The sequence below is a fragment of the Corvus cornix genome, chromosome 14 (assembly GCF_000738735.6).
Source record: "Corvus cornix cornix isolate S_Up_H32 chromosome 14, ASM73873v5, whole genome shotgun sequence".
Taxonomy (NCBI): domain Eukaryota; kingdom Metazoa; phylum Chordata; class Aves; order Passeriformes; family Corvidae; genus Corvus; species Corvus cornix.
In genome coordinates, this window is record NC_046344.1 from 5941536 (window position 1) to 5963189 (window position 21654).

General features: G+C 47.2%; 1 protein-coding gene across 3 annotated transcripts in view; it reads right to left on the reverse strand.

Annotated features, from left to right (window-relative positions):
• Positions 1-21654, reverse strand: part of RNF216 (ring finger protein 216) — a 78102-nt gene that overhangs the window by 3883 nt on the left and 52565 nt on the right. For all 3 annotated transcript variants that reach the window (XM_039560346.1, XM_039560344.1, XM_039560345.1), the window contains 3 exons: positions 10607-10704; positions 8056-8278; positions 130-199 (listed from right to left, as the gene is read on the reverse strand). In XM_039560346.1, coding sequence (XP_039416280.1) covers positions 130-199; positions 8056-8278; positions 10607-10704 — 391 coding nt within the window. The remainder of the gene's footprint in view (positions 1-129; positions 200-8055; positions 8279-10606; positions 10705-21654) is intronic.

The window sequence follows — 21654 nt, forward strand, 5'->3', positions numbered from 1 at the left end:
ACAGCACTTTAAAAACAGACCAGTTCCCAGGAGGAACAGAATCCAGTGAAGGTCCAGAGACCCATCAGTAGCTGGGAACCCTGTGCTGTCCCATCATCCATCCTCAGTCTGATCCTGACTGTGACTTACCCCCATTCTTCTTCCTTTGCTCCTCTTCAGCCTCCTTCTGAATCTCATGGATTATCTTCTCATCATCTTCCTAGAAATCAAGGAATACACCAAGAATCAGTGGGATAATTCCTGCTGCAGCAGCTTTCTGTTCTCTCAATGCTGCTTTTCTTTTCAGCACGTTTTCACGGGGAAAACCAAAAAAGATTAATTTGGCTGAATCATCTTCGTTTGGGGCTGGCCTAGATTTACCCAAAAGCAAAGCTGTGATGAGGGAACTGCAGCAGCACAAATAATCTGCACTCTATGGAGTATGACCAAGATGCTTGGATCAGCTTTCCAGGAAGATCAGCACTAAAATTCATTGACTTGATGGAAACCAGAGAACTGCGACCCAGCTCCACCCCTCTGAAGAGCTGTTAATCTTTTAAATGGCAATAGTCTATTAAATATTTACATTATACTAGCACTTGTAGAGTTTTTGACCCAACAGCTGGAATTAACACAACTTAAATCCTGGCTCTAGTAGCTAAATGGTGCCATTTAGATCTTATCTGTAACTCTGAGAAGGGCATAAATCGAAATATGTTTCTTTAATGTTTGCCTAGAGGTTATAGCAAGAATATTCAGAGCTGCTGCTCACTGAGAACACAAGGATAAGCCAGAAATTGAAATTGTTCTGCCTCTCATCAGCTTCAGTTCTCTTAACTCAAAAGAGCATCAGTGAGATCCAACGATGCAGTGAAGCCTCAGGTGAGTTTCTGCATGTCTGTGGGGATGAAACCAAATGTGGAGATTTCAGGGAGAGCAGCTAAACCTCCAGGACAGTGTTTGGAACCCCGAGCTCCAAAGTACCCCACAGGGCACAAGACTCTGCTTGTTTTAGTCACCCTAATTTCAGTACTGCCAAAACACAAATTTCTTCCTGAACACTCTTAACGTGAAAAATATCCCTTATTTTGAAGAGTGCTCTGGAACTAAATCCAAAATATGCTTCGTGCATGCAGCTACACTGGAAGCTTTTTAAGCTTCCCAGTCCCCAGCTGACAGTCCTGCACATGTAGAGCCTGGGAAGCTTGTGGAGAAGTCCCCTCCTCCACCACCAGATAAGGTTTCCCTGGGAGACTGAAGTTATCTTAATGTGCAGAAAGCCAAAAACTCAATACTTCCCTCCCTTTTATTATTCTGTGAGTCAATGGTTAAAATTAAGACTTTCCAGGACATGCCTTTTTTTTTTTCCTTTCCCAAGCAGGCTGCTTGCATGGACTGTTAATTACAGCCTATCTGTCTCCATAAAAGCTGCTGAAGAATGGCTCTTCTGAGCTTATATGGAATGCCTAACTACACCCCAAGTATCCATTTTCCCAGCTGGAAAACCACCTGGGCATGCTCCACAGGCAACCAAACATCCCCTGCTCTTTTGCTGCCCCAGCAGCACTCTCAAAGCTTGGTTTCAAAGTTTTAAGACTTCATTTGTTTTTCACTTCTCAGACTTTTTTTTTTTGGCAATGTTGTTGAAAATGGACACAGCCACCACACCCATTTTATTGCCACTTACTGGAAAAGATGCACCTGAAGGTTTATATGACAAGAAATATATTTCAAGCTCAGCTGAGCAAGATCACCTAGTACCTCCTTTCCTCACACAAAGGCATAAACCTCACCTTGAAGCCTAGAAATGTGGCCTTTAAGTTAACAAAATACTGTTACTTTAGTCTAAGTCTGTGATTACAGAGTAAACTCCTCCCTGAGAGGGTGGGGAGGCCCTGGCACAGGCTGCCCAGAGAAGCTGCGGCTGCTCCATCCCTCCAAGTGTCCAAGGCCAGGATGGGGCTTGGAGCAACCTGGGCTAGTGGAAGATGTCCCTGCCCATGGCAGGGGATGGAACAAGACGATCTTAAAAGTCCTTTCCAACAAAATCTATGATTAACCCTGTGAAATGGTGCTTCCCAGGGACACCCCCTTCCGGTCACCACTCCTGCTGCTGCAGCTCTGCTCAGTAGTGCACAAAACTGGACACATCAAACACAACTTTACCAGACCCTCCTGCAGCCAGGGCTGCTCCAGCCTCCCAGTTTAAACTGCAGCTGACCTCCCTCTCACGGGGCTGGACACATCCATCTGCCCCGGGGCTGGAGCCAGCTGCACTCGCCCGAGGTGATGCTGGATTCGATTACTGTGGCTCCCAGAGCGCCGGGGGAAACAGGGAACAGCAAACCCCATCTGCCAGACCTCCAAACTGACCCCTAGAGCTCCCTAGGACAACATAAAACCATCTCCCCAAAGTGCAGCAGCCACAGATCCCACTCAGCTTCAGCCCCCTGGGGATTTCAAGAGGAGCACAGCTCACAGCACACCCTGGATGCAAAAACCTGCCAGGAACAGACCTGGATCAGGATGATGAACTCCTGACTAGTTCTGAAACCACAAATCACAGCAGAGCCACAACAAACCACATCTCCAAGAACAGAACTTATCAGCCCTGTTGCTTCTCTGCTGATAAAAGTGTAATTTCCCATTTGAAGGTTAAGAAGTGCTTACACTTAATCCCACATACCAAGCCCTGGTTTGGAAATTTTTTTTGCACCATTGTCTGAAAGACGAGTATCCATTAATATCAAAAGAATAAAAACAACCTGCACAACAAGCACCTTCCTACTTAAGAGGCTGACATTAAATTTGGCAAGTGATGAATACACAGCACAGTTCAATACCTGCAGTATTTAGGAAAGACCCACATCCCAGATGGAACAAAAGAACTGATGATATGTAAACAGCAAGGTAATTTTTGGACGTTCTGAAAGAAAGCCGATGCTGCAAGTTCTGCCTAATACATATTGTGCAGGTCAGAAAAAAAACCCAAACCAAGAAGTCCTGGTGCTATTTTAGTGAATCTTGCAAAACACTTCTAATTCTTTGAGAGCAAAGGCTGTTTTTTAATACTATAGTAATTAGAGAGATGACAGATTCATCGAGGGGTAAAGCACCCACACCAAAAATTAAGATTTCATTAGCACACGTATGGCTGGTTTTGTGGTGAGAAACCTTTTAGCATCACATGGGGTGGAGGCTGCAGAAGGATTTCAAAAGCTTCTTGTGTCCGTTTCCCTGCGCGGGTTCAAGTCCCTTAATAAAGGATTAGATTATAATTTTAATGGCCTGTTCACAGGCTGTGTGGATTGAAGGCATTTATCTTGTCAAGTTAACAGTCATCTTCCTGTCAGCTGCCTTGCCTTCAGCAAGACAAAAAAAAAAAAAAAAAAAAAAAAAAAAAGAAATAAAGAAGAAAAAAGCAACCTCCCAACCCTAGGGGGGTGGGGGGGGGGTCTCAGCACTGGGCAGTTTTTTGAGCAAAGATGTAACTTGGCTTTTCTGCCAGAGAGGAAATGCAGGGCAACGCTACAACGTGGCCCTTCCCCACACTCTGCTGCATCACGGGAGAAGGGAGGTGGCCAAGTGGAAAATGCAAAGGATCTCTGAGATGCATTCACCCTTTTTATCTGCAGAAAGCAGACGTGGTCATTAACAGCAGCTGTGTTTTCAAGAGACAAAACAGGACCGAGCTTTGCCCCAGACCCAGCAGTGGGATGCTCTGTGCAGGAGCCATCCCATCCTGTAGCCAAGGAAAACAAATGCTCATCCCTGGCCAGTGTGGGAGCCTGCCCTTGCCATCCCCCAGCTGGGAAAGGATCTCGGCATTCTCCTTTCAGCCCTCTCCCATTGAATCCAGGGAATGCGGCGAGCACGGAGCCAATCACAGCAGAACGGATGGCTCGGCCGGCCTGTGGATGGATTAGCCAAGGAGCAGGGCTGGGTTGCTAAGAGAGGCACCTTTTCATGCCAGGGAGGCCTGTTACAACAATGCTGCTGCAGAGGAGCCTCACCCAGCATCCACACAGGGCCCTGCCACAAGCAGAAAGAGCTGCTGGAGAAACAAACTGCCCTTGGGAATGAGAAAACACAGCAGCAAAGGAGATAAAAGCTCAGCAAATCACACAGAGACAACCTCCCCCCAAATAAAACCTCCTCTGCCCAGAACAAAAGTGCCATCCAGGGAACTTTAGAAAGCTCTGTTTTTATCTCCTGCGCTTCTCGTTATCTTTAATTATTAAGTGTCACCGGGAAGCGGCTGCCACCTCCTGAAAAGAGGGAAAACAAGAATCCTGGTGACTATTTCTGGGCTCTGCAACCCCTCCCCTACTTTAGAAAGTGCTTCACCACCGTTGCCTCCCCCTTTCTGCCTCTTTACTGCTTTCTTTTTTCCACGTATGTGTGGCCGCAGCCGTTCCTAATAAACTTGAAATGATTTTTCACGACAGAGGCTTCCAAAGGACTAAGGGGTTTTGTTTCAAATCATTCCCAGATCAGCTGTGGAGAGCCTGAGCAAGAACAGGCATCGGCTGTCTCCAGCGTGCTCCTCCATGCAGCAGGAAGCAGGGATAAAAGCAGGCTGTGTTGTAACTGGAACAGGGCATCTGCAGTGCTGCAGGAAAAGGGGGGCCGGGATGGGGACGAAGCACACACTGGCGTTCAAGAAATGTAGAGTTATTTTAGCAACAGGCATTCCATATTGATGGCTTTCTGTGAATTCCCCGGATTAGCCATATGCTTATGATTGAGGCATTTTATAGCAGTCAAAAAAACCCCAAACCCACCACAAACCCCACATCCTAAATTTAGGGGGAGCTTCCCCCCCCCCTCCAAATCCTAAAGGCAGCACTGTGCACTTCATGCATTTCCTTGATGCATTTGAAGTTTTACACAGTCTTCTCTCAACATCATCTTTTTATAACACTGGAAGGAGGGATAATTGCAAACACCTCATGATGATTAGTCTGCTGCTTTGAACTTTAACGATGGGCCTTTGGGAGGGTTTTAAGAGTTTACTGAAAACATCTTAAAACTTTAAAGCCAAAAAAGCCCCTGTGCAATATTACTGATGGCCCAAAGATGAGTATTAAATTCAAAATAATACATTTGAGACCAGAACCTGGTTTACCAAAACAGCCGGAGTGCATTAACCATGTTGCATCCTGGGATTTCTAAGAACTGGATGAAATGCACACAAGCAGCCTTAGCTTTGCTACAGATATTTAGAAATCAGGGCAAACACAGCCCCTGCATCCCAGAGCCAATTCATAGAATCATAAAGTGTCCTGAGTTGGGAGGGATCCACAAGGATCATCAGTCCAACTCCTGGCCCTGCACAGACACCCCAACAATCCCACCCTGTGCCTCAGAGCATTGTCCAAACGCTCCTGGAGCTCTGGCAGCCTTGGGGCCGTGACCATTCCCAGGGGAGCCTGGTCAGTGCCTGACCACGCTCTGGGGGAAGAACCTTTTCCTGATATCCAACCTAAACCACCCTGACACAGCTCCAGCCATTCCCTCGGGTCCTGTCCCTGCTCACAGGGAGCAGAGACCGGAGCTGCCCCTGCGCTGCCCCTTGTGAGGAGCTGCAGCCCCGATGAGTCTCCCCTCAGTCTCCTCCAGCAGAACAAACCAAGTAGCCTCAACCACTCCTCATACAGCTTCCCCTCAAGGCCCTCCACCATCTCTTCTCTGAATGCTTTCTTTAAGCATTAAAGGATCCTTAAAGGAGCTTTATTCCCACTGCTCCTTCCTGAGCTTTGTCGCTGGCAATGTTGCATCAGCCCCTCCTGCAGAGCAGAGCCAGAGCCCATGTGGACTCTGGGACACGAGGATTTTTGGCCAAGCAGCTTCCTGGGAAGGGCTCCTGGAACCTCCTACAGGGGTGCAGAGCACCCGTTAGTTCCAGAAGAAATGCAGGGATTAAACAATTCCTGCCTAGCCCCCCTGGAAGCTGCTCACCACAGCCCAACTGCAGCTTGTCTCAGAGCCAGCAAATATTGCACCGATACTTTTAAATCGGACTCCAGCCTGATTACAGCTTAGGGACAAGATTTTAACTAACCTTTAATTATGGGAAATTTTGAAGCCTCTGCTTTACTCTCTCAAGATCATTTGAGACAGAGACTAACAGATGCTGCCATTCCTAGAGGACTGCCTTTAATTTGTTTTTAACCCAAGCTAATGAATAGGTTTACTTATACTTTCACAAGAATTGTTTCAGACTCAGAAAACATTAAACATTTGGAAAAGAACAAAGGTTCCCTATTTTAAAGAAACCTGAATTTTGCTGTAAATAATAGGGATTTAGATTCAAACCAGATCCTTCAAAGGTCATGCCTTGGATGGACATTATCCCTGGCAAAGGACAGAACACTACTGATGCAATGGTCTTTTGCTCTTTCAAATCTCCGTGTCAAGACTCAAATTCCTGTTCTGTCTTTACATCCACCAGGGTAACTCCTGTTTCCATGTCCCATATGAGAGCAAGATCACCGCAGAGGGGTTGGGTTGGTGTGCCTAAGCTCCTTATGAGGGAGGACTGTGCACACAGGTACCCACCATTTCAGCTTCAAGCCAACAGTTGAGTTTTGTGTTACTCTTGCACTGCAGCAAGGACAGTCACCCAGCTTCACCTCCCCAGCCCACCAGCACTCTACCATCCAAAAAATAATCAAATAATAAAAGAGCAGGCAGTGCCAGCTCTGTGCTGACAGTGGGAAATTTTTCTTTGCCACAACATTGGTTAATTAGAGAGGTGGAAAGGGCCTGGTGACAGTGGCCTCTTTGTGCTGCTTATTTATTTATTTATTTGAAAGTACAGTACGAGCTTTTTTTGAGAGGCCTCATGTTTTCTCTGGCTCTGAACAAGTGCCATCCCCCAGCACAATCAGCAGCCTGACGGGAACAACGGATGCCAGCGCTGCTGAGCCCTGAATTGCATCCTGCTGGAAAATGGGGAGGAGTGGGACAGGAATCCAGGAAACTCAGAACCAGGTGTCAGAAACGCTACAGGGGTGCCTGCATGGAGGTGTCTGTGTGTAGTTTAACAGCTCACATTGACAGGATAATGGAGGGAATAAAAGCAGGCAAGCAGAAGACTTGGAAGCTTATGCTGGTTGTGACATTGCTGGGAGATCCCCAAGAGTCTGGAGGTAGAAGGGAGAGATTTAGAGTAGCTTTTCCCTGGCTCTGTGCAGATGCAGGATTGTGCATATTCCCTGAAGAAAGGGGGGCTGGGAGCAGCCTGGAAAGCTGCAGAGACCCAAGACAAAGAACCACTAGGAAAAAGGAAGCTCAGGCAAGCCCTGGGAAGGCAGATCCACATTCATGTTGCTCTACAGCTTTGCTAAAATCAGGAAATTCAACTCCTGCTCCTTCCAACACTCCTGGATTTACAGTATTGAAGACCTCTATTTACAGAGATTTACTTGCTGCAGCAAGTTTTCCCAAGCCTGTCACAGATAGGAGCTGTATTAAATTACTACAGCTTCTCTCACAGCTCACTCCACGCTTCAGCTCTCCCTCTGCAGCTGTTGACAACAGCCCTGAGAATGGACCCAACTACAACTCTGGGCTTGCAGGCAGTTTTCTGATGGATGCATTTCTGTGACAGGATGCACAGCCAGCAGTCAGATCATCTGGGCATCAAAACCACAATTCCCCTTGCCTCCAGATGCCAAGCCATGCCAACACCATCTCAGCTGCAAAAGTAGGAATGAGTCCCAATAGTCCCAATGCTGGCTACTGTGCTTGGTGCCAGCACTTGCTCCCCACCAGCTCCTTCCACAAGCCTCGCTCTCCAGAACAGCACTCAGAGCACTTCCAGCCAAAGCCCTCATCTGACAGGAGCTGTTTTTCCCTAAAGCAACACCAGCTCCTTCCAAGCTGCGGTCAGATGTGACTCTGTGCTGTTGCAGGATCCCAGTGTGGTTTTTTAGCTGCCTTGGGAAAGGAAAAAAGTTGTGCTGGCTAAAACCATTTTCCCCCGGTGGAACGTGTGTATTTCAATGCACCGGTGTGGACGGTGATTGAAACTGGGGTGAGAATCATTCACAAAAATCCTTTGTTACTTACTGTGGGGTCTGTCCAGAGGGAGCACTTGGCACAGTCCTGGCAGGGTGCCCCAGGAGAGCGTGGGTGCTGGCAGAAGTGGTCGTAGCCATTGATGGCAGCCCGGCAGAGGTAGCACATCTGGGCGCCACAGCGGCACGACATGCGGTTACAGCCCTCCGACTTAATCAGGCCCGTCCCACACTTGTGGCATTTCCTAATCCGGGCAGCTGTCATCTTCTCCTCTCTGCAAGAAGAGGGAGAATTAGCAAAGGGGTCTTTGCACTCACCAGCATGTGGTAAAATTACTGTTACACTACCCCAGCGAGGCTTTAACCCCCTTCTCTTTCCTCTGACTCCATCCCCAAGTCCACCACTGTTCCAAGGAGATCTGGGCTCAGCTCCACTTGGAGCCAGCCCATGACAACTCAAGAACAAAATAAGTGAAAAAAGTCAATCACTGGCTGCATGCTGCAGCCCTGATCCTGGTTTCCATGAGAGCCAAAGCACCAGGCTCTGGCTTGGGAGGAATTTGAGATGCAAGTTCAAGGGCCAAAGGGCACATGGAAGCTTGAGTTGGCTGAAGGAAAATAAAGCCAAGGAAATAAAGTTCAGGAAAAGCAAACACTCGGCTGCCACCTCTAGCTTTTATGTTTGCCTGTTGCTCTGGCTACAAAGTTGCCATGACCATATATTTCTTTTCCAAGCCTGGCTGCTATGCTCCACATTTACTTGGTGTTTGTTAAATTTAAATCAGTAACTGAGAAACAATCACATTTCCCCACAGAGGCTTTTTCTTTTCTCTAAGATTCCCTACATATGTTTTCCAGAGGTTATTGCTTTAGGTTTAAGAGATGGGTTTTCATCTAACAGAGCACAAGTGGGAATCCAGGACAAAGCTCAATCCCTGCTCCCAAGGGACACCCTGGCAGTGACACACACTCCAGCGCAGGCTCAGCTCACAGCAAGACTATTTTGGCACAGAAATGAAGAAAAGCTCGGTCATTTAATTAAAAGACTTAAGAATATAAATTATCATCCTGAGGGCCAATTTTCTGACCACTGGAGATCACATTACACTTTAATTCACAACCTAGAAGTGAAATTTGATGACAGAAGAGCAGAGCCAGTGTGTTTTCATGGAGGGAAGCACAGTCCTCCTGGCACTGGGGAAGGATCATCCCTAGCCAGGCATCTCCACCCAGCTGCTTCAGTGCATCTGCAAAGTTCACATATGTTTGGGAGATGGCAGGGAGGTATTTTTGAGGACCACAGCAGCGAACCAGGCTACAGCACTGGCCCACAAACTGCTCCATCAGCACAGCCAGAGGAGCAGGGAGCAGTGAGGTGGGAACTTCCTGGCCTTGCAGACACCCAAGGTTCCCACACAGTTCTACACAGCACAACCTGCACCCAGGCATGTGGAGATGTGCTAAGAATAGACACAAAAACCCAACTTGAGAGTGACTTTCCTCGGAGCTGCAGCTGCTCTTCCCTCTGCCACTCAACAGGATGCTGTCAATGCAAATTTTTTTTTTGGAAACTTTGAGCAAGGCAGGAAGTTTGGCCTGAACTCCAGCTGTGCTTCCCTTTCCTTACGCAGGGCTTCAAAAGGAAGTTTTTATTGTATCAGGCAGTTATCTATCCACAGACACAATCTGCTGAACGTTTTGAAACTGGTATTTTTTTCCTTATTAGGGACACGACAACTCGTTCCTCCTCCCTCTCATCCCTCTTTCCTACAGGGAAAGGATCAGCGAAGAAAAGTCAAATCTGTAAAGATTTTGTTCTGAATTAGGGACTGTGGGATGAGCAAACAAGAGTCATTCAAATCCCAGTGGTGGAGCTTTCCAACCTCTACTCAAGCCAGACAGACTAAATCAGAGAGGAAAGGATTGGGCAGCATGTGCAAGTCCCACTTGGCTGCACCAGACATTTAGCTCCATGGATGAAAATTCCCTTGTTTCCTAAATGCAGAGGATTTTGTCATTTACTGTAGATAAGAGAGTAATCAAACTGCAAAAGATTTTAGGGTAACAGCCAGGATTTACATCTGCATATTTCAAAATGTGACTCCACTTTGTAACAATTCCTACAAACTGGTTAGAAACAGGCACAAGCTTCTGGAAGAAAACACATCCTCTCCCAAAAAGCACCAGCTGAGCAAACAGTGCAGGTCGCCACTCCAGATTTTCAAAGGGTAGTAACGACCTACTGTGACTCAATCCACTCTTCTGCCTCCATACACCACCTCCCTCCTCCCCCCAGCAATGCTAATGGGGGTTTCTCACCTCGGAGAAGGACCAGGTGCCAGCCTGCAGACACTGGGCCAGCCAGAGGAGCAGGCTGGGCTGGTGACAACTTTCCCACGTTCTCAAATTACCGGCTGGATTTGCTGCCAAGTATCTTTCACAGACAGAAATCCCATCCTGGGAGCTGTCTGACCCCTCAGCTCTGGCATCCCCAGGACCTTCCTGGGGAAGGTAGTGACAGCCAGCAGAAACTGAGGGACAATGTGCTGTGATTCCCAGTTCATCCACCTCCCTGTTTTCCCCGGCTGTGGAGCCTCACTTACATGGATGTCCTGTATTTGATGTCATCCTTCTCAGCCAGCTGCTCACAGGTGAGGTTCATGTGCTCCTTCCACAGCCCCTGGCACTTACGACAGGTTTCCTGATGAGGATAACAAACATTAAAGGAAGAAAAAAAAAAAAAAAAAAAAAGATCCAATACACCACTAACAGCTTCAAGAACTGTAAAAATTTCCCCATCAAGCTGCGGGTTCTCAGGCAAGGGTGGGGCTGGCAGTATGGTACAGTATCTACAGGTCTGTCCTCCACTGGAGGCCAAAGGCCACAGATAATGGAGCCAAGGGTCTTTCCAAAGCAAAAGAAAATGGATACAAAATGAATCTATAAATCCTAATTCACCTAAAACTCATGGGACAGCCACCAGGTTAACTGGTCACAATCCAGAGGAGACTGCAGTGGTGAAAATGTGGTGCCAAAGGACATCAAGTTCATCTTGGTTTCCTGACCAAAATCCTTCACCTTCATATAAAGGGCTATTGATGGAAACCTTGCAGTTACATCAAAACCTCAGCTTCACCAAGCGTACAAGCAAATATATATATAGTTTTGTAAAATCTCCCAAAATAAACAATTAAACAGCTGAAAAACAGAATGTGGACAAACATCCATAAAACTGAGGTGGAATGGTGGAGTATGAACAAATATTTACATACTGAATCAGAATATCTGGACTAAACTTAGAGCAAGCGGCTGAACTCTCTTGTTCTTGCAAACTTGTTAGCAACAAGGCTCTAATCCAGGACTGGTACAGCTGCATGGGGCAGGATTGGGAAGGGAGCTTGGACCGACACTGGGGACAGAGTTGCTTTTTTCGGTTGGCTGGCCAAAGAAAACAATTTTGTTTTGGGTCAAACAAGGGATTTTCCTTTAATTTGAGGAAGATTAAAAAACATCCAGATCAAACTTGAAAAAAGTACATGTTTTATGATCCAACTGTTTCATCTTCAGGATGGCTGGGGCTCAGGCTCTTAGATCCAACTTTCCCCCTGGCAGGAAAACCCATCTGGCTATGCAGCATCCTCTTCTCCTGAACAGCAGAAAAGGCCCCAAAAGATCTTTGCCCAGCCCTGGTCTCACTATCAGCAAAAGATGTCATCTGCAGAGACAGATCTTATTTGATTGCATTACCTTCATTTCATTTTAATGAAGAAATTGGATGTTTATGTGAGATACGATAGAAGAAAATGCTTCAAGATACACGTAGGCAGCAACACTCTTTTGATCGTGAATCAGACAAACAGGATGAAGGCCAAAGCTTCCAAGGAAGCCACCCTAGGAGGGGGATGCAAAATGGGGACTTGTTTGTATCTGTGCTCGCTGGGAGATGCCCAACTGCTCGTGCTTTCATCTGGAGAATGAAAGGCTCCTGGGCCTGGCTGGTGAGCCGGATGCGTTTGCAGACAGCGGGGAAAGGGCTGGAGCAAGCACGGAGCCAAGCGTGTGACTGCATCCCAAAAGCTCAGCAAAGGATTTTGTGATCACTCACCTTGCAAATGCACCCCTTGGCAGGCAGGCACTGGTTTTAAGGGGCAGTAAATGCCTCGCGTTCTATTGATTCTCATGAATCATTCATCACACCCTGTCTTTTCCCGCTAAAGCTGTTAAAACAGGCACCATTTTGTGTGTGCTTTTGGCAGGCCACATCTGGCTGTTGGCGGCACAGGAGGATCAGACTTGGAGCTGTTCACATACCTCCATGAGGACCCACCTTCCCCTCTATTCCCAACACACGGCCACATGCCATTCCGAGATCAAAAGTGCCTTAGGTTGGTTTTTTTTTTTTTTTTTTAATGTACACCAAGGGTTAAAAAGAGCCTTTGGAGCCCTGTTACACAGAACCACTTCCACATGCCAGCAACAGAGATTTAACAGCTTTTTGCCAGGAGGGTTGGCACACTTTCCAGCCAGGAGCCTGCTATTCCCAATTACTTAACTCCAGGAGCCTCCTCTGCTGCTGAAACGATGCCCTTCTGAAGCAGATGGTGCCACTTAGACCCTCGTCCCAGGTCATTCCCTTTTGCTCCTGCCTCCAGCCTGGTGGCTATTGGAAACAATGCTCCCCCCCCAGAGCCCAGGCTGCCGTTATTTGCCAAACAGTTGTCTCCTGCCCTCAGGAAAAGGGATTTCTGTGCAAGCAAGGAGGAAGGGAAGAGGCACGGCCATGTAGATTCCCGGGATGGCATGACAGGAGGTATCCGGTTCTCATGTGACAGCAGCACAGCGGGTGCCACTGCAGCTGTGCGCATTTCTGGCATCCCTTCCAAGTCGTGCTGTCCTCAAGGAGCTGCAAACCCACAGGCAGCTGTGCCTGTGCCAATGCACCCCATGAAGGGGACAGCCCCGTGGCTTCCCGACTCCCGAGTGTCACCTGGCACTGCCTCTAATTGAGCCACATCCTCTCCATGGGAGGCTTGGGAATATGCACCACACACCTGTCGTTAGCAGAACCTGTTGTAATTTTTCCCCTTATTCTACCCAAAACAATGGCACATTGTTGGATCCCTTCACACAGAACTGGGGAGGAAGCCCATGGTTCAGACAATGGCAACTGCTCCAGTACCACAACTGAGGTCACAGCCCTTGCCCAAGAAAAGTGACCTTTTTTAATTTCTACTGAGTCAAACTCGGCCCACTTGGCTGATAAGGGTTTTGCACATCTCACACAATGACAATTCTGAACTCTACAATTTCCACAAAGGGTTCTTTTACTTCAGAGCCAACCTTCGTTTGATAATGGAAGGTACCCTCCTGTGACCATATTAATTAACCTAAACAGGCTGTGCAATAGCTGATTTTTGCAACCAGCCAAGATTATTTCCATGGGAAGAACAGCACTTGGCACCAAGACTGGCTACAGCAATATAAGGCACCACCTAAATCCACACAAAGAGGGAACAAGTCCTTTCCAGCACTAAAATCATGTACTCCAAGTGTAGTGGCCAAAAAGCAACTTGGTCCACCAAAACAAAGATCCTTCCCAACTTCCTCAGCACTTGGTTCCTTAGCAAGCCCTGCTGTACTCAGGTAGGGGCACCTGTGTTTTAGCTTTAACAGTACTTCAGCTGAATGCATCATTTCTGGATGGTGTGAATTCCAGGTGTGAATTCCATGTGTTCTCCTCCCTTCTCCCAGCCCACTCCTCCTCACAGGCAGGTACAGCTAAGGCAGCTTACGCTTTAGGTGCTGAAGAAGCCTTGGCATCAGGAAACTGCTCCAAACCAGGCATGGAGACAGGAGATTAAGTATCTGCTGCCTGTTACATCTGCCCCAGCTTGGCAGGCAGCCTGGGACAGTCCATTACTGCCGCGCCGGGCCGAGGGAGGATGTGATGGAGAGGGTGTTTAATCGCACCCTGTAATCTCCTCACTGTACATCTGTTAGAGGCAGTGGCTCCGCTTCCTCTTGCTGCCCGCCAGGAAGCAGCCGGGATTAACACAAACATGTTTGGGTTCAGGAGGATCCTTTGTTCCCAGGGTCAGCAGTGGATGTGCAGCTTTCTGTGCTCAGGGCCAGCCTGGCCAAGGGTGGATGCTTTGCTTTTAGTGTGGGCAGCACAACCCTTCAACACCCTTGTTAATTGTCCCAGCACCTAATGAAGATGGCAGGGAGTGCGTTATGTGAATTTACCACCTTCCTCAGCACTTCTGCTGGTACTTCCAATAGATGCTACAGTTTTAAACACAGCCTAGAGTTTTTTTTCCTCACTCTATCATCAACTAAAAATAACTCCCTAAAGTCCATCCCACTCATCAGGGGGCAAAAATCCCAAGTAATCCAACTTTTCCTTGCCAGTCTCCACATTCTCTTGGCCACAGTCAGTGTTGTATGCACTGCTGGCAGTGTAACAGAAATCCCTTTTCCCGATTGCAACCTAAACAAATGCCACATGGACAAAAACATCAGATGATCCGCACAGATCCCAGTCCAACTGCCCACGGCATTCCCACGTGCCCCCTTGTGCCGTAGGAGTTTACACGGAGCCATTTACTGACTGAGCAAAACGCAGAGAGGGTGAGGGAAACTCGACTTAAACAACAACAGGCGATGGCCCTGGCTGTTGTCACTGCCCTCCGCTCCCAGTGGTGCCTCTGAGCCGGGCCCAGCGCTTCCCCCAGCTCTCCATATGCTGGGTAATTAAATCCTTGTGCCGCTGTGATTCCCTGCATCCCCCAGGAAGGGCGAGGCGCACACTCCAGCCAGCGGTCTCTCTGCTGATGGCACACGCGGGGATGTTGGCTGAGAGGGAGGTAAAGCAGCCTGGGACAGAGCCCCAGTGATTGATTCGCTGCTTCCTCCTGCTCTCTGACACCGCAACAGGCTGACCCCAGACAGGCTGAGTTTTACCCAAAAGCACATGTAAATGCAAGTGCCTCAGAACAGCACCTCAGGGCCAGTCCCTACTGCTGTGCTGCTTTAATTAAAGAGCTGCAATTCCCAACCAGATGAGTTAATGGGAAAACAAAGAACCACAGAATCTTCCTCTCCACAAAGTCTCACTGTCCATAAAGCTGCACTGACCTTAACTAAAAATGGATGCAGAAGTAGATGAATGAATACAACCTTTAAGCATGGATAAGCTGTCATGAACACACTCCTTCATGGCTGTTTCTGGGATTTCCTAGATGTTAAGCTGGGATAAAGAGGCTATAATCCAGCCCAAGACAATCCATTCGGGTGAGACCCTCCTTTAGAGATGTACAGACACCCAGCACGGGAAGGGGGCCCCCAACTCCATGGATCCCTGACTGCCCAGTGTAGGGAAACCTCCTTCCAGCGTGAATTGCTGTGGCAATATTCCAATCCTGGAGCCACACACAACAGGCATGATGGGCAGCAGGTACCAACCCCAAACACAAAATCCAGGCAGGGTGGAGAAAGGAATGCTGTGACTTGGATGGCTGATGGAGCAAGGGGCTGGGAGAACATCCGTGGGTTTGGAGCTCCCCCGGGAGCACAGCTGTTCCCCAGGCAGCGCTGCCGCTCAGCGGCGGCTGCTCACACGGCAGGGACAGAGAGCAGGAAGGGAAACCTGGGAAAAACTGAGGTTTCCTCTCCTGAGCACAGCCATGAGTCGTTTTGTGAGGGGAGAGGTCACAGGGAGAAATAAAGCAAAGGCACAAGCTTGGACTAGGCTGTAAGAATGTGCTGGGGTGTAAAAAGAGAGACTTAAAAGTGACCGGGAGTTAAAAGCTGGATAAAAGAAAACATGCATTTATATCCAACACCCAACAAGAACCATAGAACAGAATCATAGAATCATTAAGGTTGGAAAGGATTTCCATCAAGTCTAGTCTTTCAGAAGGGTGGTTAAAGCTTTGATATGGCCATATATTAAACTCCACAACAAAAAATGATGACCCAAACCAACATCTTCTGGTTTGCCTGTTCTTTTTAAATTGAGCATTATTTTAGTCCCTCCCCATCTCTAAGACACAGGACATACTCAATGCCCTTTTCCTCTCAGGCTGGTTCCCATGAAGGTTTGGGTCATCTGTGTCAAAATCCCAGAACCAGAAATATGTAGTAACTCCCCCTTCTTGCCTAAGTCAGTAGGACTATCTTGTATCTGTAAATTGGAAGTTTCTGAAACACACAGACCAAACCAAAATAAGCTTTTCTCTCCCCAAAGCTTGACTTTAAAAGGGAAGAACAGCTGCTGGTGTGGGTGAAGTGGTTAGAGACCTATGGAGCAAAAATATCTGCAGCTTCACACAAGAAGTGCTGCTCAGCATCACTATGACCCTGTGGCTGGCCACAGGTGGAAATAGCACTAGCACAAGAAATTGCTCCTTGATCTCACACTCAGGGTAACTAGAGTATGAGAAACAGTTCTTTCATGGAGAAAGGACATATTTAATTAGAACTTGAACAAAACTATGGGTTTTTTTTTATTCTCTGGAATGTTTATAAAGTAGGATGTTTGTTTCAAAGCTACTTTCTCTCAAGCTCCAGGGCTGTGAGAAATACATCAAAAGGTGCAGGCAGCAGGTTGGCTGCAGAAAAGAGCACTGGAGTATTTGCATCACACATTCATCGCACCAGGATGCCTTCCCCTGAGCTGAGCAACAAGTGTTTCTCACAAGCATAAGCTCTCCTCACCAAAATTAGGGTTTCTTTTCAAAAGCTCTGAGCAGGTTGGTATCACACACAGCAGCTCTCCAGCTCAGCACACTGAGAAATTTGGACACAGCCAGGGTGGACTGTGACATGCCCAGAGGTGGTCACCCACCAACCTGAGTCCACCTGCAGTGCAGGTAGAGGAAAACACTGCCTGGCCACTTTATAAAGCAGGTTAAATACAGCCTGGGACCTCACACTAAAGATGTTGGCTAAATCACTGCACCTGAGGTCGTATCACTCCTTCCCAGGGAAAAAGTTAAGAGAAACTCAGCACATGCTACTGGAAACACATCTGCAGCTGTCAAGCACAGCTTTGATATCTGTTGGACTGATTGCAGGTAACAGCTACTGCCTTCCCAGCCAAGGTAAATAATTAACTACCAGCAGAGGAGTTCAAAGCCTCAGCAGCTGTCCCTCCTGCTCTCCCCCAGTGCACATTCCCATAGAGCAGATCCAGGAGGTTATCCATGTAATCCTCTACACAATCTCACAGAAAAAGGGATGCTGCTTCCAGTGGCTGCGACACTAAGTGATAAAATCTGACTGTGGAACTGGCGGAAACAATAGAGACCTTGGGAGAGAAACGGATTTAGATTTCAAGACAAGCAGCTTGATTTTTAAAGGATAACTCCAGAAGGTCACGCCAGGGGTTGCACCCAAGGATGCCAAGAAGGTTAAGGCTAACAAAAGCAAGGTATCTTATTTGCAGAGGTACCTGCTAACGATGCATTGTGAGACTGAGAGGAGAAACAATTACTGAAGTTAATTTTGAAACTTCCCTCTTACACCACCACACGATAAACAAATTCCCCCATCACCCCACCCCAGACACAAACCCCTACCCTTTGAGTGGCAGAAACTGGAGAGAGCCTCTTCCAGACCTGTCCTATTTCTTTAGCGGTTTTCTCTCCCCCTACAGTTTCCCAGTTCTTATTGTAACACAAAAAGATCAGCAAGAAGAACTCTGTTAGAGATGTCCTCTCCTCCACCAAAAGTTGCATGGAGACCCAGGTTTACATAAAATACCTACAACCTTTTTTAAGGAATCTCTGAAATGTAACAATTTTGATGGTGATTTAACAGCATTAACACACTTTGTTTTCAATTTAGAGCCTTTTAAACTGCAATCTCTACCTACAAGAGAAGTTCACAGTCCAGATCATTACAACACCAGCAAGGGATGGGGGAAAGTGAACTGATGCTGGTAAATAGCTTTGGCCTGGGTACAAATCCACCCTCAGAAACTGGGCACGCACAGCTTGTGTTGCCTGGGAAATTAAACCCAAATGAGGGGAAATCCCCAAAGTAAGGTGTTCCTAGCTTTTAACAGGCCACAGTAAACCAAAAATAAATTAAAAAATGTTGGGGAACAGGCAAGGATCAAGAAAATAGAAAGCAAAGGGATACCTGGCCTCCTTGAAAACTCAGAAATTCAGATGATTTACTGCTTTAATGCCTGTGTGGTTTAGAGTTACTTCTTATCTGCTGCTCCCCACATGAGCACTGTGCAGACAGGACACATTTGCACCCCTGAACTGAACCGCAAGGCAGCCAGCCCTGTAACTGTAATATTTATAGCAACAATGTTCACCACAGAGGTATGAAAATGGCCCTGTGAACCGCTAACCTCCATCTTGCACCTTCACCAATGTGACACTGAGTCACCTGCAGCTCATTCACTGTGCTAAAACAAGGCAGTGGAGAAACCAGAACCCACGGCCCCACAGCAGCCTGCTGGAACTTCTAAAAAAGCCAAAACCACCAAGAAGTGTCACATGGTGAAAGAGTTCACACCTGAGCTCCACTACAGAAATGCACCGGATTTCTTCCTGTGGCATAAAAGCAATTATTTTGAAAAGGTACCTGAATCACAAGAGCAATAATAAGAATAACATATATCAAGCAAGTGAGGATACACCAAAACAAAGCAGAAAACTGATCAGGGAAATAGATGTGCCAACAACTTACTGATTCCTCTTCCACACCCCTGGGTGATGTTCCCATTCCCTCCCATACTTAAAGCACCCACCAGCTGGGCCTGGGTTTCTGTTGGTGCAGAAGTGGTGAAAAAACCCTCAAACCCACAATTTGTGGGTGGTTTTTAAAGTTCTGCTAAGGTTGTTTTGCCCTGCATGATGCAAAGTGAAGGCTGCAGGGAGCAAAGAGACACTGGGAAGGACCCACCAGCCCCACAAGGAGCAGGGCAGAAGGGATACAGTGACCCAAAGCCATTGAGCCAAGTGGCTGCTGACCCCCAGACCAGCCTAATCTTGACCAAAGCCAATCAAGCTGCCTTAACTCCCGTGGGGGGACGGGCAGGTTAATGGAGCCATGTCCTGCCAAACGATGGTAATTCAGGACACGTTTTGTCTTCTAAGTAGAGAAATTGTTTAACCTGTAATTTATTTTTCAGCTAAGTCATATAATCCCTTTCAATTCACTTTTTTATTAGTCGCGGAAAAAATGTGGGGCTTGGAAATGCTTTGGAGTAAGAGAAAAACCACCTCAGATCTGCAGACACTGAAGCTAAGCTGAGTTAGCAACTCCAAAGGGAGCCTCTGCACCTGCAGCAGCTCTGAACAACAGCTGGTAATGCAGCAAGACAAGCTGAGTTCCACACAGCCACATGAGACTGGGCAGGAGGCCTGGAACCCCTGCCAGGTTTGTGGGGTCCCAGAGCTGCGTGGGACATGGCCCTTCCCAACAGGAGTGAGATGGGAAGAGAACCCTGCAACCTTGGCATTGTGAAATCCCAAGCGAAAAGTTCCCTTTCTGCTAAGCTCGAAAACACCCATCGGAAAGACCGGTTCCCCTCTTCCCCTGCACAAGCACACAAGTTTAATTAAGCACGCTGTTCAACAATTTGCATGGCATGACTTGTCTACAAAACAGAGATGTTGCAAGCCTGTTATCTGTAAAAGCAGAAAACCCCTCAAAATCCCCAAAAAGCACAAGTCACCTCATCTCCAGGGATCCCTTTGAGACCCAGCTGATCCCCAAGCAGCAACAGTAGTTTCTGCCATGACCCAACTACAATGGCAAAACAAACTGGAATATTTCATGTTGTATTGCTGATGTCAATTCAGTTTTGAGAGGAGAATCCTGGCTGGTTCAGAGGGAAAGGCATCCTAACACCCCAGGCCACAGAGGAACAATGCTTCTGGTGCAGGACAGGGGTCCACTGGTCACTTTTACCTCACACAAACCATCTCCCTCCTCCTATTCCCATAGAGAAGGAAAAAATACAAGAACTGCAGGTACAGAGAGCTTTGGTACGGCTGGAGGTAGGTAAGGGTCAAAACTGGTGTTCTGGGGTTACATTATCCAAAGGGTGGATTATTCAGCTATGCTGTACATGCAGTTCCTCTGAAAGGATTAAGTCCAACACCCTCACAGGGATACAAGCCACAGACAAGAAAGCAGAGACACCCAAAGATTAAATCAACCATTTTAGCAGCACAAATGAAGTATTTAGACACAGACTGGTTTCGGCCATTTCCCCAGCCCCAGAGCAACTTCCAGATCCTGTTCTCATTTTCCCAGGATGTCTATTGTAAAGACAAGGAAAGGAAGGAAAAAAGAAAAAAAGCGTGATCACAAACACACCATCATTAAAAGAGTTGAAGAATATCCGGATGCTACTGAAAACCACTTCCAAACTGGTTCCCCAGTACATGGGGAAGCATTTAGCTCCAGCTGACCAGTTAGTGACCCCAGGGAAGAGGCTTTCCATGGCAGCAAACCCCACTGTCAGCCACTAAGGAATGGAAACACCTTTTTCCAAGAGAGAAGTCTCAACTGTACCCCTGCAACCGGACACTGTGATCTAGTGAGGGGTGGCTGGAATGAAACGGTTCCTGGGAGCATCACGAGAGACTCTCCTAACTAGCTACTATCGTTTTTTTGTCCTCATTTCAGAGCTCAAGTGCCACAAAAGAAGCAAAAATAAAGTGTCAGCCAATAGGTTCTGCATGGAAGAAACACGAGCTGCACCACTTAAAAAAGGCGCAGTTTAACTGAGTGCCAAACGAGCCATTTGCATTAACCTCGTGAAACAGGATATGAAGCACTTTTAGCAAGAAACAGGAGATTGACTTTACTAGAAAAATACTTTTAAGGTTCAAATTCATCAAACCATTTGTAGCCAGGGATGATTTGTAAAAGACATTATTGGCTGACAAAGCTGGCTTTTGGCTTTCCAAGCCATCAGCAATTACCACCCAGAGGAACATTGAGGGACACCAGTGCCAAGCATCAGGCACAGACATTAACTGGGGTAGAAAATGGCTCTTCAGGGTTCAGGAAGAAAACTACTCTGAGACATCCATAAGAAGCCAAGACATTACACTTGGTGTAAAGGAGACTGTAGAGAAGAAGTGTGTATTGTTCTCCTGTGCTTATCTAGACTCAGAGAATCAGAGTTATCTAAACTCAATCAGACACCGAAAACCATCTTGGGTTTGGACCAGATAAACCTCTCCCCATGAAATTACGGAGAGTCACAATTCCTAATTGCTGTCTTAAGCAACAAGACTCAAAAATCTATGGCACCCTTCAAACAAACAAACCCATCACCTCAGGGTCGATGTTGTAACTTAGTTTATTTTAGCCTAGAATTTACTATGTCGCAAATGCCATCCCCACCCGCTGGGATCTGGTAAGACCAGCCCCTTCCTCCTGCTCGACTTCTCTCTTCCACTTCTGACCCAGGATTTTATTGCAAAGGGAAACCAGAATTATTGGCCATAAAAGGAAAAGACCCATCTGTCACATTTCTGCGGAGGGGAGTCAACTAAGAGGAACTTCAGTGACTTCCTTAAAACTCCGGAAACACCAGAGGCCACTGCCGTCCCCCCTTATAAGGATTAAAGGGCTTTTCTCCCGCTTCCGTCAGGGATGCACGTGGGCACCG